The following is a 27523-nucleotide window of genomic DNA, read 5'->3' as shown; positions in this document are numbered from 1 at the left end:
ACTATATATTGGATTACCGAACTGTTCAACTACTGATTTTGACATTGGAATATCTTTACCAGATAGACCCCGGACGGACAAGCAAACAAGAGACGCTGGAAGCGAAACCGGATGACGAGAAATGACAAATTATGAAGATATTCAGTGACTCAACCTCCGAAACAATATATATATATATATATATATATATATATGTGTGTGTGTGTGTGTGTGAATGTAGTGTTACTTTATGATTCAAGCTTGAATTTGTGTGTGTTTGACCATATTGTAAAGTGTAGAAATCATAAGCATACAGCCACACGCGTCACAACAATGCCATCAAAATAAACTGTCACTAGAAAGAGCTATTACAACCCCACAACGCCACTAAAGTCAGGTGCATATATAAATGATGTAGAAAAGGGGAAAAAGTACTGTTTTTACTTTTTTTTTTTCTTTAGATTTCTTCCATCATTTCTTTTATTTATGACAAAATATTAAACAAATAACACTTATTATTATTATATAATCAGAAAATCACATGTATCATGCCTCTAAATTATTGCATCTAGAAGTAACTAGCGACCACAATGTTAAGGCTAAAGTAGCAATTAAAATGGAATATACGTTAGTTCAAACAGTTCCATATAATAATGCAATAATACTTTTAGTCAAACAGTGATACCATTAAGTATTGATTAAATTCCTGCTACCTGCTATCAACATATTTATAATGTATAAATAAATCTTTCTTCCAATTCATCACATCACATTAAATAACACAAAATATCCTAACATGGGACAGAATAAAAAGTAAAAAAAATAGGAAAATTCACTTTCTTTTTTTCTTTTTGTAAAAAAAAAAGAGAATAATTGAGAAAAAAACATGAATTTTAAGGTTGCGTGTGTCGAACCGCATCGCTTCATTGCTAGCTGTATGTTTATGTAGCATGACTCCATGAGTTGAATTTGTGTTCGAAGCTTCATACTTTGAAAACATATTAAATAAAAAATGAAGGGTGCATGCAGTACATTAATCATTATTATGGTTGTTTTATTCGATCACACATACGATGTAGACTTGTAATTTTGTTACCGTCAAGAGGGTCATTTTCTGGAAACAGAGAAACCAAAAAACAATGAAAAGAGGAAGAATGAGCTGTAAAAAAATAGAAATAAAAATCCAATGGAGAATCTCCCTTTAACCTTTATTCTTGTCCTCTAAAAGCAGAACTATATAATGTAAGCTTAGAACAACTTTCTACACGTATCTTTCGCTGCATTTCCATCGTCATTATCATCATCATCGTAATGAAAAACCACAACACCAATCATCTACCACCATTGTATCGTGTATGAAGAAGCTCAATAACAAACCAAAAGAAGGAGAAGAAGAAGAAAGAATAAACAAAGTAATTACAGGCAAGAAACAAAAAAAAATTCATATATTATGACCCTTGAAAGGAAAAATTTGCCGAAGGGCCCATATAAGTACTATGCAATTCAAGAAAAGGAAAAAAAAATACAAAAATAATGAAAACTGTTGAACCTAAAGTTCCTAATCGAGAATTATGGTATAATTTCTCGATATATTGTATCGATTTTGGCAGGTCAATATAGATATTATTTTTCTATTCAATATACATGAGCCTGAAAAATCGAATTTTTTTACCAAATACTTAAGAAAACACGATCATGAACTAAATACCACACACAAAAATATGAAGAAAAAAAAAACCATACTTCAATGGGTAGCATTAGTGTAATAATTTGTTTGCCGGAGTTCAAGGCCATAAGGAAAGAACCATGCTTTCTGACTCTTGCATTGAAACCATGTTCGTGTCGCCGATGAAGTACCCACCGTCATAAATGCCGTGACACCACGGTTGAGGATAGGGCCACCCTTCATCCGGGTCGACGAACACGAACTCCGTATTCGGGTCGGGCGAGTCGAAGATGGACCCCAGAGGCGGCAGCTCCACAATCTCGCCGAGGTCGTCCTCCGGCGCTGCGGCGGGGGAGGGAGGGGTCCGAGGAGGCGGCGCCTCCATGGAGGCGGCCTTGGCCGCCGCAGCCTGCACGTCGCGGGGGGAGTTGGAGGCGGGGCGCGGCAGCGAGGCGGCGAGTTCGGGGAAGTTAAGGATGGCCGAGGAGCCCTTTATGGTAAGCGCCGCCACGTCGTGCGCACGCGCCGCCATCTCGGCGGTGGCGAAGGTGCCGAGCCAGATTCGGTTCTTTTTTCGCGGCTCGCGGATTTCCGACACCCATTTCCCCCACGTCCGCATTCTGACTCCTCTGTACACCGAATGCTTGCTGTCGTTACTACTACTACCATTGCCGTCGTTGGTTCTTCCTCGTTTCTTAGAACTCGACGACGACGATGACGGCGAAGAAGCAGAACTGACGGCGTTTCTGGTCTCTGATTCTGAGGATGGTGCCGGGTCGACCATTGTTTAAGGAATAGAACCTTGTTCGTTCGTTGTTGTTGTTGTTCTTTGCTTGATGTGTAACAATGTCCCTATGACAGTGACACAGTGTGATGAAAGAGTGAGAAAAGGAGATGAAGAGAGTTTGAGAGTAAGGAGGGGTTTTAGTAGAAGGAAATTAATTGGGAAGAGAAAAGAAAACGTGGGGGTGTTATGTACGTAAGCAAGGACCCTCCAGAGACCCACACGAATGGCTCTGCTTTCAAAACCCCATCATCAAACATACAAGCTTATCTATCCTCAATACAAACATAAACATCCTTAAGTATGGTTAACAAAGTAGATTTTAAATTTTACGTTGGAAGTCTCACGTCGACGATTACAAAAATTTCACCTTGTTAATTTTATAAAGTTGAATTAAGGATCAAAATCTATTTTCTAATGATATGATTTTGTATAGTTGAGTTAAACATGTATATTCTAAATTTACTTTATTTCTAGATTTCCAACATTACATTTTTATACTTAATTTCTTTGCAGCTCCCGAAGGATGGAGGAAGCTCACCACACAGCCTGGCACTTTTTTTCATCCCATGCCTGATATTTATATTTATAATCTCATTTTTCTCTTGTATGTATCTGGGGAGAACCAGATCACAAGCGACAGTAAAAATCACTGAAACAAAAACTAATGTTAAACATCAGTTATGTTGTTTTGTTTTTGCGTTTCACCTATCTATCACCCTTTGGTGGTATAGGGATACTGTTATTGTCCCATTCTATGTTTTTTTCTTTCTCTCTTTTACTACTGTTAATGACACGTTTCACATTATTATTATTATACGCGAAGACGATCCTATGTAGCCACGTCTTTTGTCCCCCTCTGAGAGAAAAGAAGAAGGAAACAGTCGTAATTGTTAGTGTGGTGGTGGAATTAGATTAAAGTGCAGAATTAGTTAGGATTATGTCATGTTATTAAAGTAATATAATGTAAAGTATGTCGGTGACATTACTATAGATTATATATATATTGAAGGGTGGGGTTGGGGAGAGATTTTAAGAACTATAAGGAACTGTTATGGAGTGTTATAGAACCAATACGTAGAAGATGAACAAGCTTCGTACAAAATGAAAGTAAATTTGGAGTTTAATTTTGTTCCTGTATATTTCCTTTTGTTCGTGTGAATCGAAATTCAGAATTTGAATTCTTTTGCTAGATTTTTTTTTGTGCTGAATAAATGTTACATTATAGACAAAATTAAACTTATAAATTTGTGAGTATTAATTTTAGTTCGACTTTATTTTAATTGTTACTATGGGCTTATAGCGGATCAAACGGTAAAAATGTATAAGAGAGTCGGCCTACCGATGGTACCTCTAACCGATCGGGAAAAAGAGCTGTTAAGGTAATCAATAGTAATAATATCGGAGAATCAATGAAAATAATTGTCATTTATTGACAAGTAGTATTATCATTCATTGTTGGTTAATGAGTCAGACCTAACGGTATGCTCATTATAATTTATAAATATTTGTCTGTCAAAAGGACAGGTAACTTGAACTTGAACTGAAACTTAGAGCTATCATACCTAAATCTTGATTACAAGATTATTACGCAAAGTCACTCCTCCCCCGCGGCTCAGACAAAGAGAAGAGAGAAGACAGTACAATTGCACATCGGAGTAGACAACTTTGAATGTTTTGGATTAGGGTTCTAAATCCTGTCGAAACATTAATTAAAAAGCATATTTTAATTTAAAAATTAGGATTAAGATGAATTTGGAAATGTGATTATATCCACTTTTGAGTTTTGTTTTTGCGCAAGTAAAATAGAAATATTATTAAAACATCATCGCTTAGACTTTTTTCAACTCACCTTATTATTATAAGTTTAAACTTGTCAACAAAATTATAAAATTTTACCAATTTTAAATTTGTTTTGAAGTTATTCCAATTGAACAAAAGTTTACGACGAAAACCAAATGCATGATTAAGCAGAAAGGATAATTATGTGCATAAAAAATATCCTTTTGTCCATTAAAGGTAGCTTTATTTTTATAAATATGCTTAGATAAAGAAAATTATTATATCTTATTGATAGATCATATTAAATGTTATAATTATCTTGTTTGTATAATTTATTTTACCACAAGCTTTCTTTTCCAAAAGAAACATTAACAAAACCCACCTTTTAAAATTAGAATTTTACATGTATAATTAATAGCACATTTGATTTCTAAAAGTTTTTATAAAAAAAACTGACAGTAGATATATATATATATATATATATATATATATATATATATATATCTATATATATATATATATATATAGATATATATATATATATATATATATATATATATATATATATATATATTGTATGTATGACCCAGCAATAATAGTCGTACCTCAATTTAATTTTATATAGCCAAAATGCAATATAATAATATAATTGGTTAGGAAAGAGGAGATGTATTATATATCATTAGTTTTAAAGAAATGAATAAACTGGAAGTCTCCTCAAACAATAGATTATTTCAGAGAAAAAGAGACGTGTACTAATTTAGGTACACATAAGTTTATATTGCAACGATTAAAAAAATAAAAATAGTAAAAAAAAAAAGAAGAAGCAAGTGAATATTATTTGGACCAATTGCATTTTAAGGTGTCCTACCAAAGCATAACATAGCTTATTGATCCGGTAAAAGGTGGCTTAAATTGAACAACAAAAATATATTAAATTTTCTCTCACTCAAAATTAATGATTATTTAGGCAAAAACAATTTAGTTTTATGACAGCGTTCTTTTATTTATAAATAAAATAGGTATAAATCATTTATTTTTGAATAATAGAAAATTTTAGTTACAGAGAATAAAAAATAATAACAAAATATAAATATAATAACAAAACATGATATATCTCCTAAATTATAATATTTTTAATTAAATGTCATTTATTCACGGAACGAACATAGGTCTAATTTTTGGATTCACAACTTTATATTGATCTTTAAACATATTATTCATCAAAAATCAGATTTAAATTTTAGCTCCAACATGTCCTAATATATATATATATATATATATTATTGAATACAATGAAAATTGTGTATGATTAATTTTTTTAATAAAAGAAATACGAATTAATTTTTTATTCTAAAATTTTTCTTAAGTTAAATATACATATAATTTTGTAATTTTTCAAAATTTTAAATTTGTGTCTAAATTTTTGAAATCTGGATTTACAAATCTTTTTCTGAATTTTCTTAAATTTTGAAATTCGATTCTAAATTTTGTTGTTGATCTTAGATGAAAGAAAATGATAAGAGGAAGAAGGAGGTGCAAATATGAGACACAAATGAGATAAAGGAAGTGCAGGTTATAAACCCTAATGAAAATCAAAGTCTAAAAGTTGATAGGGGTAATATTTGGAATAGAGGAAAGTTTGGGGTGTAGGGGAAGAATATGGGGTGCAGGAAGAAGCGCCCCTTGATCCTCCAATGCAACCTTCATTCTTCGAACCTTGGTGCTTGTCAGTTTAACTTTTTTGCATTGTATTCTTAAAATCTGTATATATAAATTTTTAATTAATTAATTAATATGCTTAACTAATAAATTAAAATAATTATTATTTTTACTTGTTAAATTTTTTGTCGTAATTAATAATTTAAATTTAATTTGTGAATATAATATTATTGTATATATGTATTTTTTAAATAATATAACATAAAAGTGATTAATTGACTGAATCCACGAATTGACCTATAATCTAAAGTCTAATTTATCATCAATTTATTACATTTTTTAAATTTGAAGATATTGAGCATATCCTTCTTTTCTATCTCATATAGTATTGGTATTCATTATATCGTTTCTTTGTAATAATTTAATTAAGGTCAAGTGGTAATAATTCATATTAGTTTTATATCAATGCATTTATCACATTTTGTAATTCTTGGATCGTGATTTCTCACTTTACTTTACAATATATTGATTTGATTCGGTGATATAACTTGATTTGTTAAGGCTGTTTAATCTATATTTTTTATCTTCAAAACTTTATGATATTTTAACTTTTGCAAGAATAATAAAATTGTTTTTTTTGTTTTATAAGAAATATATTATGGATATATTGATGAGGTAAAATAGTAACAGAATGTTGTTCTTTTAAGGAATTTTAAAATGAAATTAAATATTTAAAGATAAACTTTATAAAATTTTGTGAATAATTTAACAGATACAAGAAATATAAAAAATGTTTTAATAAGTTAAGTGATAAAATTATATATTTTTCCTTATGATTAAAATTAATAAAAAATGAAATATAATTAGTTAAAGTTAATTCAAAATATATTTTTTTTTTCATGTAACTGTTAGGTTACTGTTTTATTTTATATGTGAATATGTGATATGAAGAAAAAAGAAAACACTAATGTTTTTATGGTGATGGTGATGATTTCCTGAATTTCGTTTGATATTATATTTAAAAATAATTGTAAATTTATGAATTTTTATTTTAATATGATTAATATTTTAAATTTTTGTATTAATATAACTTGTTAAATTTTGGCCAGCTTACCATTTTGTTTATGTGGTAATGTTCTATCAATTTACAATTATCATATATTATAGGTAAATTTATGATAGTAGAAGAGATGAGTAATGAAGAGATTGTTGAGAAATAGTGAATAGTTATAACTTAGATATGCAACTCCTGTATTATAGAAATCTCTTAATTTTTAGAATTATATATATATATATATATATATATATATATATATATATATATATATATATATTATTTTATTAAGTTATAATTTCTTATAAACAACTATAAATATATGTATATATACTTATAAGTGATTATGCTATTTATAAGAATTTAATTAGTAGGAGGATTATACTTCAAAGTGTTACATATAATAGAATAGTGGATTTTATAACAAGAATTTAAGTTGGAGATAGATATTATTGCTGAAATCATTTGTGCTGTTATAAAGTTTCTCAAGAAATGAACAGTTGATTAAAATCCATGGAATCGGATAGGATATATATATATATATATATATGATCACTATTAATTTCTTCGAACATTATTATGGTTAATAGTATGTATCCTATAAATTCCTGTGGTCCACTCTTTAATTATTCTGAGAAATACTTATATTATATTTTTTATTTGCTCTATATAAAATATAATAATTTGTTAATATTAATAAAATAATTACGATTTTTTTACTTTTACATCACAATAAACAAGATTTATTAAATACTACATGAATATTTCTTTAAAAAGTTCGACAACTAAAAATAATGAAAAAAAAAGCACAAAATAAGAATTTTAAGTTAGATAGAGTTTTTTTTTATGTGATAAAATAAAATTAAAGTTTTTTTATTATTATTCAAGCAATAAATTAAAAAAAGTTGAAACTGTGTTACTTTTGTTTGCAAAACAAAAAGTTAAAAGCCAAAAGGCATATGCATTTTGTTTATTATGTTCTCGTAACATTCGTAAAGTTTCTTAACACAGTAGTATAAAATTGTAATAGTTGAATTCCTTTATAATGATTTTGAGTAGAATTTTTTTTTATGAATAAATTATGAAGCTAAATTTAGTACTTTTTAAATATGGTTATGAAATCATAGATTGTAATAAGAATAATCAATTATCTTTATTAAAAAAATGGTTTTTAAAGATACACATTTAAACAACTAATATGAACAAGCCTATTTTTCACATATTTATTGTATAATAAACTATATTAAAAAATAATTAATTATTTAAAGATTTCTAAGCACGTATTTTTTTTAAATAATTGTTCAAGTATAGTTTTAAATGATTAAAAATATCTTGGATTGCTATCTGTTGATGAATAAACAAAAATATAGGTTTTATTCATTTCGAATTCAGTGAGTTTTGTTATGTTATATGTAAGAAGGTTTTGCAGAATATATTTTTACTAAATTAATTTTGAAAGACTGCTAAAAGATCATTCAGAAAATATGTTTAAGTTATAGAATAATTCTTTTTAAAATCTGTCACAAAGGTGATATATTTGTTTATTATTTTTCTTCTAATTTAAATATGTAAATTCCTGAATCAATATGTCTTATTTTTTTTACTCTATATCAACATATACAATACGAAGGTTTCATAAAACTCTTATCTTAATGTTATGTCTCAATACGTAGTTCATGCAATGACGATATTCTAAACAACTTAAATGATTGCATTGTATTCCTTTCATAAATAAATTACAAGATTAAATTTAAAATTAATATTTTGATAAAATACAAAATTAAAATATATTTTTAAATATTTAATATAATACGAAAGAAACGGATATAATTAACTTGAATGGAGTTCAAAAGATATACTAACAATATATTAAATATTTAAAATTGTAATGAAATACACACTTTATTAAAGAGGATTAAGGAAGTGTGCTATAATTTAGTATACACACACACACACATATAGTAAAATTATTATTTTTAAATATATGTATTATATTTTATATTTATTTATACATGAAGACATTTTATTTAAAATTAATATTATTTAAATGTTGAAAATAATTAGTGGTTTGAAAGTGAGATGGAAGAAAGAGAAAGGTAATGTACTAAGAAGGACCCAAAAATTTAATCTCATAAATGAGTGGAGCCATTTGGTTATTGGCTTTCCTTTTCCTCTTAATTTTATTTTGTATAGATGTCACTGCCATTCACATGCAACTTCATCTACAAGGCTTCCTCTTAGTACAACTACATTCTACTTATAGTCATGCCATTTCTTCTATCATCTTCTTTCAACTTTTACACAAAAGGAAACTTTCTTCACTCAAATTAATGCCCTCTTTTATTAAACAATCAATTCTTAAAACATTATAACAATATCAATCATCCCTTTAGATATGTGTGTGCTTCTTAATAGTAACCATAACTTGAAAAATAGTAGATTTAGTTAGTAGTTTTGATTCTATAAACAAGTTTACGATTCATTTTAATCTTTATATTTTCTTTCTAAGTAATCTAGTTTTAGTATATTTTAAATAAAGTTAATTTGGTCATTTTTATTATATTAACATTAATGGTATTGAAATACATATCATTAAATTATTCGAAAAATATCACAGTGTCAGAATTTATAAAGAGTTACATGTCAAACCAAATGGGTCATAAGATAGAAGATGATCTAGATTTTAACACGTAACATCTTTCAAGCGATGATGTTAATTTAACCGTATGGTCCAAATTAAATCTATTTAGACATATTAAATTTAACTCTGTTTGGAAGTTGTACCAATGTCAAACTATTTGAAAAATGTTACGTGTAAAGTTTTGATTATCATAGGTTAAACCAGTCAGCTTCTAAAATAGATGATGTTCTATGTTTTGATACATGATATCTTTCAAATAATATTAACATCAATTTAACTTAATAGACTAAATTAATTCTATTTAAAACATATTACATTTAATTGAATAAAAAAATTATAAAACTAAAATGAACATACTACTAAATATACAAAATAAATTATTAAGTTAAGATAATATAAAGTTTCTTTTGGATGAGAAATTAAATATAAAGATTTGATAAAGTGAGGAAAATGTTTACTTATAAATCATTAGATGTTTGGAGTAAGGTTATACGTTACTTTTAGGTAGAATGATGAGTTTGGTTTCTTTATTAGGTTGGTTTTTTTTGTATTGTCTTGTAATATAAATTCAAAATTGACATTTTAAATTATATTATTTTTTTTAACATATTAAAATCAGATACACTATAAATAATATTAAAATCTCAGTAAAAACTCTAATTATGTTATGTAATTCTTTAAATATTTATATAGATAAGTTACTGGTATCTATACAAGGTCACCAACCTTCCAAAACTGACGATTTATTTGACAGAGATAAAATAAAAGAAATGAACAAAAAAAGAAATAACATATAATTATAAACACAGAAATAAAATAAAAATGAAGTCCATGATCAATTATAACAAGAAATAATCAGGAATCCAAAAAAAGCACTTATTTTTTCCTGATTTAGACGAATTTCTTCACAATCATTCAATTATAAAATATTTTCCATCTCTTTACACATTGTTCATCATTTTTCTATTTTCATTTGAAGCAAAACGAGGATGATGAAACTCTATAAACCAAATTCTGAACTTCAATAACTGCGTACGTATGAACTGGTGAATCGAATTGAATACTGTACATTTATAAATGTTAATAGACCTGTTCCCTTTTTTGCATTAAATACACATCCTTCATTCTTCCTCAACTCCTCAAATATTTATGCTTTTTTGTTCTTGTTGAAGGAGCAATATTATTACAATAATTTTTATTTTTCCCTTTTTTTTATTGTAAATAATTAAAAAATTTACTCTTCTTTATTGTTTTCTTCATTTTTTATTTATTATTATTTTTAATAAATAAATTTAAAAATAATTATAAAAAGTTAGTGTATAAAACGAGGTTTATATTCGATAAATTTGTCCTATTATAGTAAATATAAAATCTCTAGCACACATTGTTATATATATATATATATATATATATATATATATATATATATATATATATATATATATATATATAAAAAAATGTGAGATTATATCGGATAACAAATAATAGGTCAACAAAAAATAAATTTTAATAAAATAGACTTGAGACGACTTTGATATTATTTTACAAAATGAATTTTAAGTCTAACTCAATATCACAAAAATTAAGTTATAAAATTATACTCACTTATATATTATATATTACTCCAACAATAAATATATTTTATAATTTAATTTTGTTGTGGTTGAAGCTATTTGTTTGTATGAGTGTATGAAAGTGGTTTAATTTAAAACATTTTCAACTAAATAAGGTACCTAGCATTTATTTCATTTATTAATCTATGAGTGCATATGCTTGAGCATAACACAAACTTATAAATGGGAATAAATGGTGTAACCTTATGTTAGGGAATAAAAAAATGTTCCAAATTGTTCCTAAAACAAGTGTTAAAAATAAACATTGATGAGCAAAGTTTATTTGTGAACTTAGACAATGTTTTAACTATTTATATGTTGATGTTTGGTTGGTGATAAATGAATAAAGACCATAGAAAAAAAGACTAGAAAAAGAAAAAGGAAGAAGAAGAAAACAATAAATTGGTTGTTATTCAGAGAAAGGAAAGGTGGAAAAGGAAATGAAGATTGAAAATACAATGAGAAAAAATAATTGTATGTTTAAAGTTTATTTTTCATATTAATTTAGAATTTTGTCCCATAGTTCAAATATTCCCATAAGTTTTATATATCCTTTTTACATCTCTCATTTACTTTAATTACATTAGAGTATATTTTTTTAATGATAGAAATTTGATTTTATATTTTAAAATGTGAGGGTTCGATGGGCCCAAAAACATGTAGTACAATTAGTAATTAATGCAAACAGGGCATTTATGGAATTAGTCTTGTCAATTACGATTCCTTAGAATGTACACTCTACGGACTATAGTACAATCCACACATTATTTCGAACCCTATTTTCTTTTTATATAAAAATATATTTATATCATTTCAATATTTTTCAAAAATCAATTTGAAACGACAAAATATAATTTTAGGTATCTGAACCAACCAAGCTCTATAATCTATTTATTTCCTTTCATAAAATTGACACCTTTTTGCCTTCAATGTTTGCACTGGTCACAAAAAAGCCTTGTGTTTTGCACCCCATAATTTCAAGCAGCACCGACGTGCTGCAGTGAGTAGAGTATTTAAGTTTTTTTTTCTACTAATATAAAATGCAGTTAGTAATAACGTGGGTGCATAAATAAAAAGCCCACTAAAAAATCTATTAAAGGCCCGCCCAGTGATGCGCATGATAGTAGCGGTTAACAAGATCCTTACACACACAAAAACTATTTTGTTCTAATATTTTTTTTTATCACGAATTTTCTTAATTTTATTGAATCAGACATTAATTCAATTTAATATATACCATTTAATCAGACATTAATTTTTTATTTTATCAGAAATACCATTTAACACACAAAAAATTAAACTTGTTAAACTAAAAAAAGTATATACATTCATTTTTATAAATTTGATAAATAAAATATATAAAAATTTGAGACATGAACGGATTCAAATTTCACTTCTAAGAAATTAGAAACATATTTAATCTTAACATATTTTTTAAGAATATCTTATCATTCGAAGCATGGTATAACTATTTTGATATTCATATTTTTCTGACATTCCTTAATTCTTTTTACCATTATACAGATATTTTAATATCAATAACTTTTCAATGCATAGTGCAGCTTAAGTTCATAAGCCTTATGACATAATGAAAACATCAGAAATAACTTTCTGCAATTACTTTATCCAGTACATCATTTCTACAGTTTTTCAAGCTGATTTCTACAAATTTTCAAGATGATTCTCAGATCAGATCAATGATATCATCACCTGGGTCTGATCTGAGAAAGCCTATTGTTCCATACTGCGTGAAGAATCATGTGAAACAAGTCATACTTAACAGGAACTTTGTGCCACAGAAAGTGCTGGCGAACCTTCTTCACTCCAAAATGCAGTGCAAGGTACTTCTCTTCTGAGATTGAGAGAAGCATGTTTCTGAGACTAGGAATATCCTTCTCAAGAACAAAAACAGAAAAAGCTTCCCAATTCAATACCTCAAAGAAAGGAGGCACATAGTTATCTGATATGATGACAGGCACACACTCAGAAAAAATGGCCTCAATGATTCTTGGTGTGTGAACTTCATGACCTCTAGCACATATGCAGTACTTGCTGCTATTCATGTATTCCATATACAACTTTTTACCTTCCAAATCTCGTGGCATTGGACCAAAAATTTTCATGTCAGGTTCTTTATTCTTCCAGTGTTTTAGCAGGATTGGACGGAGATAGCCATGCATGTTTCCTGCAAAAAAGGCCAGAATAGACCTTTCTGAAGGAGGTTTTCCCACAAATTCTCTCAGTGGATTCATCACAGAGTGTATGTAGGTGACAGGTAGAGTAGTGTCCTTCCCTATTTGGAAGCCTTTAGCAGCATTGGAATTACAGAGAGACCTTATACAACCTTTCATTGGTTGCCTTGTGATTTGTGAGGCCTGCATTGTGTTCATCATCACACTATGTTAACATTGCAGAAAATTCAAGCTGCATCATATATCCAAGTTCAGCAACATGAAGAAATATAATAACTTGGGGACATTGTCTCCTTTCACTAGATACATAAGCCCTATGTGGATCATTTTCAAACAACAAAGTTCTTCCATGACTATGTTATAGGTTTTCTAGCATGAGAAAGTTCTTCCATGACTTAGCAGAACAAGTATTCAACAACTATGAGCATTGGCATTACTCTATTGGCTTAAGGTTTTAAGGTTTAAGGTGATATCCTGGTCTTTTGTATGGGTTAGTTCACAAAACCTTACCGTGGTATCAGAGTTTGGAACACGACTCATTGGTGTTGAATCTCCTTAATGACTTTACTCAAAAAACCTCATGTTATATTATTGTTTGCTTTTAAGAATTTTTCTAAAAGGATGCCAATCTTAAAAGAGAATTATACCAGCACTATGGTGTAAAAATGTTACAATAATACTAATAAAAGTGATGCATTAAAAGCTCACCCAATCATGACAAGCAACAAGAAAATGGTCAGCTCCATCAGTTCTATTCCAGAAACGATATTTTCCTGCAATTAACTCCACATATTTCTCAAGGTATTGCTCCATCTGCTTCTGGTTAGGAAGAGTAGCTCTTAGTATTTGTGAACTGAATGGTAGGTAAAACAAATGAGCTTTCCGGGGATCCTTCACACTGAACCTTTTATTTCCTTCCATCAATTTCATAAACCAACCCTCTGAGGCATAAATTCCTCTCATCTTAGGTTGATGAAATATAGGTTTTTCTCCCTCCCTATAGACAAAAACTTTGAGCTTGCGCTCCATCAGAGCATAACTCCTGAACAACAAATTCATAAACGTGCTTCAGTATAGACCGAGCTTAACTATATAAGAAATTGACATAACTCTCTACTCAAAACCTTAAAGACAATAAATTAATGGATCTTGAATCTTATATAATATTATACTTTCTCATTTCTACTAATGTGGAACTTAGACTCATTCTTAGAATTCTAACAATAACCTAAAGGATATAAAAAGAGCAAGAGGGTGACATGAGAATACAAGAACAAAAGTAAAAGACTCTAACACAATGCTCAACGATTAACATAAAAGAATTGCAAGGATACCTTGAAAACTTGGAAACATTAAGGAAAACAGGTGCATAAAGTTCTGAAGAATTTGATATGACACGGGCATTTTCAATCTCTAGTTTTGCAGAAAACAGTTCCCTGTCCGGTCTAGAAGACCACCTTGGCCTCTGTCATCAATAACGTAACACATGAAAATTAGGATCCATAAAGATTCCACGCTGGCTCAAATTGGAACCAAAAAGCTGAAATCCATACCATAGAAGCAGAATTAAAACTCTGAAGCAATGAGCTCATATGTGTCATTGAAGTTGGCCACACCAACTTACTCCTGTTTGATGAGGCATCCATCTTAGGTTCCAACAGTTGTGGTTCCATTTCCACACTCTCTATTCTACTGGCAGTGGAATGTTCTTTTCCAACAAGAAACTCATCAGACATGCCAAAACCAGCATCTAGAATTTTAATGTCCTCAGAAAGAATCTCTTGTGATGCAAATTGCACATTATGTTGAATATTGTGGTTGTCATCCACAAGTGCATACTTAGGTCTTTTTTGAGTGAAACCTTCTATTGCATCCTCATGACTTCCCACTTTGAAACCCTTATTGGGGAGGTGTCCCTCTCTTGAATTTTTCCCCCTATTAGATTCCAATTCATGGTCCAAATCAGCTTCTTTCTCAGAAGCATATTCTTCTGAGCGAGAGGCAAAAGTGAGATTAACCATGACATTGTTTTCTGTGGATCTATACACACCCTCGTTTTCTGAATTCTCAGAAATGGAAACTGCAACTGGGAATGCCCCTGAGCTCCCATCAGCATCCAACATAGATTTATACGTTGTCCAACAACATTGGAAAACAACTATCACAACAACGAGCACGCCAACAATTAACAACCGTCTAATTGTCATCAGACGCAACTTCATAGCTACAACAGAGAAACCCGCTTCATGCAAAACTCAAGAGGGTAACTTCCCCAGAAACTGAATCAAATGCAAGCACAGCAGCAACATATTTCGAAGAAATCTTCCGTACTAGTTACAAAGACTTCAACTTTGGAAACTTAAACAAACACCCTTTAAACATAAAACACTGGAAAAAGGAAAATCTAGGAACATTACCTTAAAAGCCATGCCATTTCAACGGGTTCTTATTTGTGTTGATCAGAAACAGCAGAATATAATATACCCTTGCCAGTGCAAATAACTACGCTGTTGCCACTGTCCAAACGAAAGAATGACATCGTTTTGTCTCATTGCCGAAAATATGAAAAAAAATTGTCTTGAAAACAAGAGTTGATTTTTAGAAGAAAAGAACGAACATAGGATAATGTTGGTCTCCTGGAAGTCTCACATCGGTTTGGATTTTATTTTTATATAGTTGAACTTATGTTGAGCCCAATCTAACATTTATTTACATGGTTTCTCTCATGTAAATTACAGTTATCATTACTTAATATAAGATTTTTAATACACTTTTTTCAAAATATATATATATATATATATATATATATATATATATATAATATATATATATATATATATATATATATATATTATCATTCCATTACCGACTTACAAAAAGAAAACTCTCCTACCAAACATGTCAACGAAAGCCATTGAGATCAGTGTGAAAATAACAAGTTAAGTTTAAATCTAATTCATTTCTATAAAATTTATATAAAATTGCTTATTATTTGTACCGTCCGGTTAAATCTAATTCATTTCTATAAAATTTATATAAAATTGCTTACTATTTGTCGGTCCTCCTGATTCATAAACCGAGCGTCCACCCAGGTCGGTCTTCCAGACCGAGCGCCCACCCAGGTTGGCTTTCCAAGTGACGCTACCCGACCACACATGGACTGAACGTCCACCCAGGTCGGCCATCCAGACCGAACGTCCAAGTAACATTGCCCGACCTGTCCAAGTAACATTATCCGACCACACATGGACCGAACGTCCATCCAGGTCGACCATCAAGATCGAGCGTCAGTGTGACCGATCAGGTGGCCGCCCACCCAAGTTGACATCCTTGGCCGACCACCCTTCATACCAGCCGTCCCGACCGACCCTCACTAGGTCACCGTTAAACACTAATGACTCATTAAAGCCCTTAATGAAGATTAAGGTATGATTGGGCCGTTATCAGGTCCACGAAAGGTAAAAGTCCATTAGAATCAGTATAAATAAAGGTTCCAAGTATGATTTCTAGACAGATTGCTTACGACGCAATGTATATATGCATTACAGACCACCCGGTCATGTTACTAACTTAAGCATCGGGGTGTCTTTGATAGGTACTGACCGCCCGGCTTGGAGAATGAGGACCAGAGCAATCCGAATCCGAAACACTATTGTTTTTTATCATAATTTTTTACGATTTTGAAATAAAAAAAATAATGTTTTAATTTCTTTTAGATTTTTTTATTATGATTGTACCTTATATCGTAAATTTTAAATTTAATTCTATTTCACAAAAATCAGTTTATAGTATAAATGTAATATAAATTAATTCATCTTCTCCAACACCAATCTTCCTTTGTGAATTCTGTTGTGTTCCACAAGACTTTGGGTGTCTGATAATGTCATAAACATCCTCCAATGTTAAATTGTACATAATTTAGATTTATGATTCTCATTTTTTTTTTAATTTGATACCTTAAATACTTTATTCATGTTCTATTTTAATAAATTTTGTGATTATGAAATTAGAAATCCATTGACTTTATTGTTTGTGCAATAACAAAATCAAAAGTATATTTCAACTAGGAATAATAATAGATTGAGTTAGGTACTCACAGTATTTACCAACTATTCGATCTAAAAAAAATTATCTTTTACTTATTTTTGTTATAAGTTGAATATCCTTTTAAAAATTATCTCTCAATATTTTTATACTCGTAGATATTTATAAATACACGTAAATATTCAAAAAAGATATTTATAAATTTAAAAAATATATAAAAAATAAAAATTTAATTTTAATTAAATTTAATCTAATAAAATATAAATCATTTTTATTTTATTTAAATTTAATTTAATAAAATATAATCTTTTAAAATTTCTTTTTTAACAATGGATACTTGCTTATACTACACATCCTATCTATTTATAAATATATATTAAAATACATAATAGATATATGTGAATACTAATTATATTACGTGAATTTAACATGCTTATTCGAGGAAACAAACAATTTTGTAATTTTAATTTCACTTAGTTAGTGTTATTAGTGTATTGTTTCTAAAAGATATTATTCAATTTTTTGTGTAATTCTTTATTGAAGGAACCTTTTTTGTGAAATCTCATAAAATTTGTAGATTAGTGAAAATAATAATAATAATAGTAGTAATTTATTATATGATAATAATAAAATAATTTCATTAATATTACATTAATTTTTTTTATAACATTATTCCTTCTGACTGATTTAAAACAATTCCATTTATATACTAACTATTTCCTTATGTAATTGTATTCTACATTATATAACCTTTTTCTTTACATTTCTCAAACCCTTTTTAGCTTGACTTTTGTATATCTTGTTTCGGTAAAGGAAATTTTATACAATGGATTTTAACATGCAAATCTTTCTTGCAGTTTTTTTATGGTTTTTTATTTTATTTCAAAATTTGGTCTACATAAATTTTAAGCAACTGTGCTATATTATTTCCTTGGATTAATTGAAAAATACACATAATTAATTTATGTATTCTCAACAAATTTTTTTCTCACTATACATATATAACTTAATGCTTTTCATTATTAAAAGACAATTTTAGAAATGCATAATAACATTTTCACATTCTTTTGTTAATTAATAATACTATTTAATTATAATAAAAATAAGTTTAAAATCATTATTAATATGAGAAAATAAAATGTATTTTTTTAAAATTTCCAAAGAGTAATAAATGCATGTGTGTGTATGACTTTTGTTTAAAATTTTCAAAGAGTAAAGTTGGATGGTTTTATTATTTGTAAGAGGGTAGAGATAAAAAAATAAAAATACATTTTTCGTTCACATTTTTTTTTTAATTAGGAACTACTGATAATAATAGTCGAATTATCCAACTATATATAGAGATAAAATTATATTCATAACTAAAACCAAGTGTAAGTCATATTTAACTTTATATTTACTACTGTATTATATATAATTAAATGCGTTATACTTTCATTATGTTAATTTGTATTATATTGCATTATGCATCGATACTGTCATAATATTAACTCGTAATAAATATCTTTTAGTCAATGCTAAAATCAATAAATAATGTACATAGTGTAATAGCTAAAATAAAAAATGTAATATAATAAACCGAAAAAAATAAAGGAAAATATAAAAGTAAATAAACATGTCTCATCTACATTCTGAAATAATTACTTATGGGTAAAAATGAAATACAATGTAAGTTATAAGAAGTTAAATACTTGAGATATCTTGTAAAAAAAGACTGCAAGTTGATAAAAAAAAACAATTGTATATAAAAACCTACTAATATACTGAACAAGTTTTCAGTTTGTTAAAAAAAAGGTTAAAAAATAGTTAAAATATTTAACCAATATACTAATGAATTATTTCGGTTCTTATTAAAAAAAATATGTTTTTTTAGTTTTTCTTATTTTGTAAGCATATCAATTAATAATATTTCTATCTTGAATATATTATAAAATACGAAATCAATTGAACAAAATTTTAGTTTAAATAATATAAATTTAAAAGAAATTAGTATTATATTAATCTGAAGAAACTACGCATTATGTTGATGCTATTAGTCTCTTCACTCCCCTGCCTATTCAAAAATAAAATCAAATAAGGTTTTTAAACTCTAAAGTTGGTCCATATATTTAAATTAATTAACACTTCTAATTTTGTTAACATTTTTATATTTAGCATTCAATAAATAATAATTTGATCTTTACCATTATCTTATTATCGTTCACATAATTTTAACATGTTAAATGTCCATTTTTATTGAATTAAATTATTTCCTTAAGAAAAACATTAAATTAATATTTGACTCATAAATTCATGCATTTAAATTTTTATTAAAAAAATTGCAATTCGAGATCTCCTTATAACAAATATGCGATCTATGTTATATGTGAATGAAATGAATTACTCTTTTTTACATGTGATATTGAATGAATTACAAATAGAAAACAATTTAAAGTTATTTAATTATTAAAGTTTAATTAACAATTTTGAAAATCAAAACTAACCTAAAAAAAGGATGAAAAATGTTTTAACATCTCAAGATTTATAAACACTGCCCAATATAAGAGATAAAATATGACAAAAGTATGCCATTAAAATATGATTTTTATTTTTATATAAAACTAATTTTCTGCTTAATAAACAGGGTCATCTTGTTGTTTCAAACTTTTTTAAATGGTATTATTTTTTTACCTCCAATACATTTTTACATACACTTTATATTTACTATTGATACTCTAATACATATAAATCATATAAATTTTTTACATTTATTTTACATATTATTTTCTTTTTAAAAAATATAAAAAAATATTTTTTATCATCATTTTATCTTTATGTATTAAACAAATGTAAATATGTATTACTTTTTAAAAAAAATTGACAACGTTCATGCATAACATTAATTATCCTGAAGGTTAGTCAAAACTTATATAGGACGAACATTACAACATCACAATATCATTTATTAATACACAATATACCTTTATTTGATTGTGTTTCTTGTTCAGTTTTTGACAAGTGCATGTTTCTAGATTTATAAGCTGATAAGGAAAGACGCATATCAGTTGGCTGGAACAGAATCTACCAATGACAAGATATTGATCAAACACTAAAAGTGAGAGGTAGATCATGTATATATATGTTGCCAATGTTCCACAACCTACACATTGTTTCACCAAACACTTGTGTTTCTCTAAGAAAACAATGGCAGAGGGTTCATCAAGTGATGCAGGGAAGGGGAAAAACATCGTTGAAGACAAAGATTATGAGAGAGAGTTTCAGTACAAGGATGAGATGCAGTTGGAGTTCGTGTTCAATGTTGGCCATGTTAAAGACTTCGAGTTGAGCATGCCATATAGGGCACAATTGACCAACGACAAGTGGAATCTTTTTCTACGTGGGCCCTACTTCGAAGATATCCTCCTGCAGTTCCTCAAAGAGGAAGAAGATGTGAAAGAGGGACTCCCAGTGACAGTGTATGACAAAGGGGGACATGAGTTCCCAATGATGCTAAAAAAATTTGACAAAGATTCCATCACTTACTATGTGCTCAATCGAGGGTGGTTCAACTTTTGCGACCAAAAACGGTTGCAGGAAAACGATGTTGTTGCACTGCGAACTTTTCGACATGCAATAACTGACGAGTTATCCTTTGTTGTTACTTTTACAAAAATGAGGTGAGAAACCAGAAGAATCTTATGGTGTATTAGGGTTTTTGCATTGCACATTTTTTAGTTTTTTAATAAGCCATGTGACTCTTTATATAAGAAACATGCTCAAGTGTATTGTTACAAGAAGGTGTATGAATAAAATAACTGAAATGTGATTGTTTTCTCCATTTTCGTTCTAATCACCTGCATATGCTTATTATAGTTTTTCGATTTGTTTAAGAATGTCTTGATATTGGATACAGGACAAATTTTCAATAATGAAATAGTTTATGGTCTGCAAATTACAAAAATGGAGTGATTGACTTAAAAATTACAATCTAAAGATAGTCATTATATATGAGTTACGACGATTTTTCAATTGAAGTCATTATGAGTACCGACCACTTCTTCATAAAATTTTAAAAAGTGAAATCGTTGAGTCATGATGACTTCTTTATAAATATGTTTAGTTTACAATCTAAAGATAGTCGTTATGAGTTATGACGATTTTTCAATTGAAGTCATTATGAGTATCGACGAATTCTTCAAAAAATTCTAAAAAGTGAAATCGTCATGAGTCATGATGACTTCTTTATAAATATGTTTAGTTTGAAAAATTGTGCACAACTGAAATCGTTACGAGTTAAAATAACTTTAGTTCGATTGAAAGTCGTTATTACTATGGACGACATTCTATAAATTAAAAATCGTTACCACTCCTAACAAGTTTTGTTCAACATATTTATAAAGAAGTCGGTACACACGACGACTTCATCTTTTCAGAATTTTATGAAAAAATCATGAAAACTCAAATGACTTCAACTGAAAAATCGTAAGAATTAATGACGATTTCAAGGATATACTATCTTATTTTTAAACAAATTTCACGATGTAAACTACCTAGGTTTATGTTTTTTAAGAAAACTTCCATGGTTTTTTTTGAAAGGTGAAGACTTGTAGGGATTATTCATGTTTTGACACTGTAGAAGCCTTCATATTCAGTGGAATCCTGTTTTTGAATTCCGTGATTGGAAGTCAAAGTTCATGAGATGAATAATAAAATGTAGGACAAAGTCTAAAACAATGTAAAACATCAATAAATAATTTATTAGATATTAAGTATATTCAGAACACTTGACTGTTATCACATTTTAAAATTTATGAAGATTTAAAATCAAATGAATGCAATCAACTATATTAAATATGAAAACTGAAAAAAGAACTTGAAATTAAATGAAAATTTATCAAACCAAATAATGATATGGAAAATATTAGAAAATTCAATCCTCAGTCAGTAATCAAGAACTCAATATGATAATTTCAAATTTAAAAGATGTCTTTTTTGTCGTTGCAACTTCTAGTCCAAAAATAATCAAATATTAATAAACATCTTCAATTGTGTCAAGATAACTTGACATTTGAAAAAGATTTTTTTTATTTTACTTTTATGATAACCTCTAATCAGAAAAATGTATGAAATATATATTCAAAATTTTGATAACTAATCATTTCGGACTTGTTCTTTTGAGTGGATTTAAAGATAATTTTTTTTGTCGTTTATTTGAGTGAATTTGGAAGTAAATGAGAGTGAATTTGAAAATAAATGTTTTTAATTTATCACGTCAATACAATTGTATACTAATTCTCACAAATTTTATTTCCAAATTCACTCTCATCTATCTCCAAATTCACTCAAATAAACGACAAAAAAATTTATCTTCAAATTCTCTCAAATCCCCTCAAATCTACTCCCTCAAATCCATTCAAAAGAACAAGGCCTTCAAGATTTCTCAAGGGATTACATTCAAAAGCTTGTGTTCTTCTCTTTTCATTGATGCTATAGTTATAATTATTATGGAATCTCATATTATTATAGATTATATCCTTCTAAATGATCTCATAAAGTTATAACGTTTTGATGAAGAAAGTAATTAATTACTTATAATAGTGAATAAATTGTGAAGATATACGAGTTTGTATGTATGGTGTTGAATAACAATATATTTATGAATAAAAGGTTGGATAAACAATTATCATATATGTGGATCTCCTTTTTATTTAATTAATAATATTTATTTTCGTTCAAATCCAATCTTAAAAACCGATATAGTTTAGATAAACTTCCAGTTTTAGACTTATTTTTCTTTGAATAGTATTTAATAATGACAAAATATATAATAGATTCCACAACAAATTTAAAGTTAACCTATATCATTTGTAAGCCATTGAATAGTCCTAATCTTTTTTTAATATATATAGTTAAAATGGCTTTAGTACATTTGACCCAATCAATTTTTTACTCTCTAAAATAACTAAATTTCGTATTTAATACTTCATACAAAAAATAGTTATTCAAAAAAGTTCCATCTTCATCCTCAATCTAATTTGATTAGTTGACATAAGAAAAAATATATGTTTTATTTATAATGAAATCATTAATTACACGTGTACGAGAAATAGACATTTATATTAATTAATTTATGAATAAAAAATCTACATATGATAACATTTTTGTAAATAAAATAAAATAATTATGTCATATATATATTTTTTTCCAACATAAAATAAATAATGTTATGTCAAACATTATAAAGCTTGACATAAATAATTTTTTTTACGTATTCCAAAATGATGTTTGACATAAATGTTTTTCTATATATCATAAAAATGTTCCTCCTCATTCTTTATTGACTTTGTTTAGTTGTTGAGGTTTTTTTTTTTCATTTGTGATGGTAAGTGCGTAGCAAAACCTTTATAGAAATATATAGAAACTTCTGGATACCAAATATATAACATATATTAAAATAAAATAAAAATTAAATTATACATTAATTGCATCAACGTCTCATTTGTTTTTTATTTTGCGATTTTTAGTTATAAAAGTATGTAGGCATTGTTTGTAAAAACACATTAATAAAAAAAACTTCAATTTTTTTTACTGACATTTAAAACCAAAATCAATTCTCTCTTTGGTTCATTTCCACCATTAAATAAAAAAATATATATTAAAATGTGTATTCTTAAGCTTATTTATATTTGAAATATTATTTATCAGAAGAAAGAATTTCTTATAAAATTAGAAATGAATTGGTGAACAAGACAAAAGTTGAGTCATTCTAGAAGATTAAGTTCAACAAATTAAAGGATACCAAGTTTTAAAAGGTAATAAATACCTTGAACTTATACAACTTAATTTACTTTTGGTGTAATCTAACCTTTTTTTTATAATTTTAGCATCTTTATTCACTATTTCTTCTTCAATTTTATCAAAATTATCAAAATCCTTCATTTAATATGCAATATATTAAATTAAAAATGTTCATATCAACGTAACTTTTTTATTGGTTATCAATTTTTTTTTTATCAGACCATACTAGGTCCAACATAATATTGTGCTTTTATGTTAGATACGTGAAAATGTGACAAAAATTTATGTCAGATAGTATCAATTCTAACGTTAACTTTAAGTCGAACACTACCCGACATAAATATACGTCGTGCAGTTTTTATGTATCATAAATTTATGTGTTTTGCAATAACTTTAGACATTTCTCTAATGTAAAATAGTAAAAAAAATAACTTACATAAGCAACTTTCTTGTTATCGTGTTAGTGATTTTATGATTATTTTCTCCATGCTATTTTTCAAAGGATTAAAAATAAATGTATTTTTTGGATGAGTAATTTCTTCAAAATTTAAAGGGATAAAAAAAATAATTATATGAATTTTAAAATCCAAAACATTTTTAATTCTTAAATATATATCATTGAAAATAAAATAATATCTTTAAACTAAAAAAATGCCCAGCAAAAATGATTGAATTGGTAACGGTTGACATTAAAGAGAAAAATAAATATCTAAAATAAAAATAATACTTTAAATTCAAAGATCTTAAAAATGGTTACTTTATAAAACCCATTATAGTCTCTATAGTATTCAAATCCTCACAATAGTTATTCACGTGGTCATGAGGAAGATCCTAGTTCATCAAGAATAACCTAAAATTCGCAGAAAGAATCGTGATTTTCTGCAAAAACATTGATGGCAGGGAGTTCATCAAACTCGGGGAGGGCGAAAAGCGTGGTTGAAGGAAACAAACACGCAAAGGAAATCCAATTCAACGACGAGTTGCATCTGGAGTTCATACTCGATGCAGGAATCGTGAAAGACTGCGAACTGAGTTTGCCGTACGGGGTGCAATTGACGAATGACAAGTGGAACTTGTTCTTGCCATTGTTAGGGTTTGAAGAAACCCTAATAGGGTTTTTGAAGGAAGAAGAAAATGTGAGAAAAGGGATCGAAGTGAAGGTGTACGATAAAGGATGCCATGAATATGAAATGATGCTTTTGAAGGAAAAAGAAGATGTGAGAAAAGGGATCGAAGTGAAGGTGTACGACAGAGGAGGCCATGAATTCGAAATGATGCTGAAAAAATGGGTGATAGACTCAAATCAGTTCTACGTGCTCAACAGAGGCTGGTTCAGTTTCTGCAACGAACATGGTTTGGGACAAGGAGATCTCGTAGCTTTGCGTGCTTTTCGTCATTCCATAACTGATATGTTATGTTTTGTTGTCACTTTCAGAAGAATGAGGTAACAAAAACATAGTACTTTGTTAGGGTTTTTTGTTACAATCGCATTTTCTACTTTATTAATTACCTTACAATATTATATTATTTCTTAACTTACTTGAACAAATTTTCAAATTTACAAAAAATATTAAAATATATAAACTACATTTTAATGTTTTTATTAACTTATTTATGTTTTTGATCACATAATTATTACCATTAACTTATTTATACGCTTGACAGTATATATGTAGAAAAAATATAATAAACTATGTGAAAAATTATGGTTGCAAAGTAAGATAAAATGCACAATTAAGTCTTTCTATATTAAAATTATTGAAATGATATTGATATAGACAGAAATCAATGACTTATTAATTATTCAATTACATTCTATTTTGAAAAATTGATACTTCTTAAACACGTGCAGTTATTAATAATATTCTATTTGTAATTGTTGTCATTTGCCAAAATATATACTTTCTGAAAATGAAATTTATTAGATGCAATTCTTTTAAGAAAATATATGTAAAATTAAATAATATAATTAAGTTAACAATGTACCTAATCGAATATGAAAATTATTATTATTATTATATATCTCGTTAATGATAGATAATTTACTTTGACTATTATCAGCAAAGAAAATTTATATGTATCCACATAAGTGATTTCTCAAATTCATTATTATTAACAATCAGAAAACGCATTATAAACCCTCACTTACGTGAGAATGAAATATAACATGTTAATTTATTTTTTTTATGGTTAAATATATTTTTTATCCATAAACTTAGATATAAAATTAGAATTCATTTTGTCTAAAACTTAAAAAATAAATATAAAAAACTTAATTTAACCTTACAAAATCATCTTATAATTAAATTTAAATTTATATTCATTTATATAAGTAAGTCTTATAAGACTCCATCAAAGCTAAACGTAAAAAAGTTTATAATAATTTTGAACCAATGAATGGTACGTATAGAGGAAAAATCAAAATAAAACAGAGATTGAATGATGAAAGGATCAATACAAAACTGGAATTAAATAAATGATATTTAATTCCCTAATTCTGTATTTTAATGTGTCTGAATTTCAATAAACATCTTTTTGTCTTAAAAAAGAAAAAAACTGAATGAAGATGAAATTTTTAATACCATAATTAAAAATGTTATGTATAAACAAATCTTTAAAGTTTTTTAAAATGAAACATGTACAACATTTTGCAATAAATCTAAGTATATATCTTCTTATTTTATTTGAATTATAATACATACATATATATATATATATATATATATATATATATATATATATATATATATATATATATATATCAAAGTTATGTTTTTGTTTAGTTTCTTAGTGGATTAAAGACAGAAGAAAGATGGTAATAAAAGTTCTCATTATCAATAAAAGTCTTCTTATTTCATTAAAAGGTTTTGAGGTAATGCAATATTCCTCGTATCTATTTCAATTACAAAAACAATAATATTTGAAACTATAGATTCCAGAAAACCTGATTTAAAAAGTTTCTGAAATAAATGTTCTTAAAATCACTTTTCCAGACAAAAAAATGATCATTTTAAAAATGTATGGGATTGCAAGGAAGAAATTATAAGTAAAAGGCCAAAATAAATTTATTAATATGAGATAAAATTATATTATTTTTCAGTCATTTGTAGGCAACGTGGGTAATTAACGTAGGACGGTTTGTGGGATGAGTTTTGTCTGAAGCTGATGTGACTTTGGTGAATGAATGAATGATAAAAGGAGAGAGGACATGCTCAATGGAATGCCACTAATGCCTCTTCACCCTCACAAAATGATAAAAATAGATTATGCACAAAATATCTTATTTTAATCACTTTTAAATAAAAAAAATTATCATTAATTTCAAAAGA

The 27523-nt window shown here is 27.5% G+C and overlaps 2 protein-coding genes and 1 pseudogene across 2 annotated transcripts; 1 reads left to right on the top strand and 2 right to left on the bottom strand.

Annotated features, from left to right (window-relative positions):
• Window positions 1-1407: 1407 nt before the first annotated feature.
• LOC124825100 (ethylene-responsive transcription factor TINY pseudogene) lies at window positions 1408-2622 on the bottom strand (annotated as a pseudogene).
• Window positions 2623-12735: 10113 nt separating this feature from the next.
• LOC124825099 (putative glycosyltransferase At3g07620) lies at window positions 12736-15938 on the bottom strand. The gene is made up of 4 exons (XM_047297639.2): window positions 14927-15938; window positions 14708-14838; window positions 14082-14415; window positions 12736-13556 (listed from the first exon to the last, which is right to left on the bottom strand). Exons 1-4 carry the CDS (start codon window positions 15593-15595, stop codon window positions 12888-12890), a joined length of 1803 nt encoding a protein of 600 aa, XP_047153595.2. The 5' UTR covers window positions 15596-15938; the 3' UTR covers window positions 12736-12887.
• A 9069-nt stretch (window positions 15939-25007) lies between these two features.
• LOC148199926 (uncharacterized) lies at window positions 25008-25643 on the top strand. Its single transcript, XM_088112261.1, has one exon. It carries the CDS (start codon window positions 25088-25090, stop codon window positions 25640-25642), a length of 555 nt encoding a protein of 184 aa, XP_087968387.1. The 5' UTR covers window positions 25008-25087; the 3' UTR covers window position 25643.
• Window positions 25644-27523: the final 1880 nt, after the last annotated feature.

Source organism: Vigna umbellata, chromosome 4, assembly GCF_029865625.1.
Source record: "Vigna umbellata cultivar VRB3 chromosome 4, Vumbellata_1.0, whole genome shotgun sequence".
Classification (NCBI taxonomy): Eukaryota; Viridiplantae; Streptophyta; class Magnoliopsida; order Fabales; family Fabaceae; genus Vigna; species Vigna umbellata.
The sequence above is the reverse complement of the archived record's forward strand: the minus strand, read 5'-3'. Positions and strand labels throughout refer to the sequence as shown.

Coding starts and splice junctions, on each gene's coding strand:
- LOC148199926 (XM_088112261.1), top strand. CDS start 25,088: ATGGCAGGGAGTTCATCAAACTCGGGGAGGGCGAAAAGCGTGGTTGAA.
- LOC124825099 (XM_047297639.2), bottom strand. CDS start 15,595: ATGAAGTTGCGTCTGATGACAATTAGACGGTTGTTAATTGTTGGCGTG. Junction 14,839..14,926: donor GTTTTAATTCTGCTTCTATG/GTATGGATTTCA, acceptor TATTGATGACAG/AGGCCAAGGTGGTCTTCTAG. Junction 13,557..14,081: donor TTGTTGCTTGTCATGATTGG/GTGAGCTTTTAA, acceptor AACACAATGCAG/GCCTCACAAATCACAAGGCA.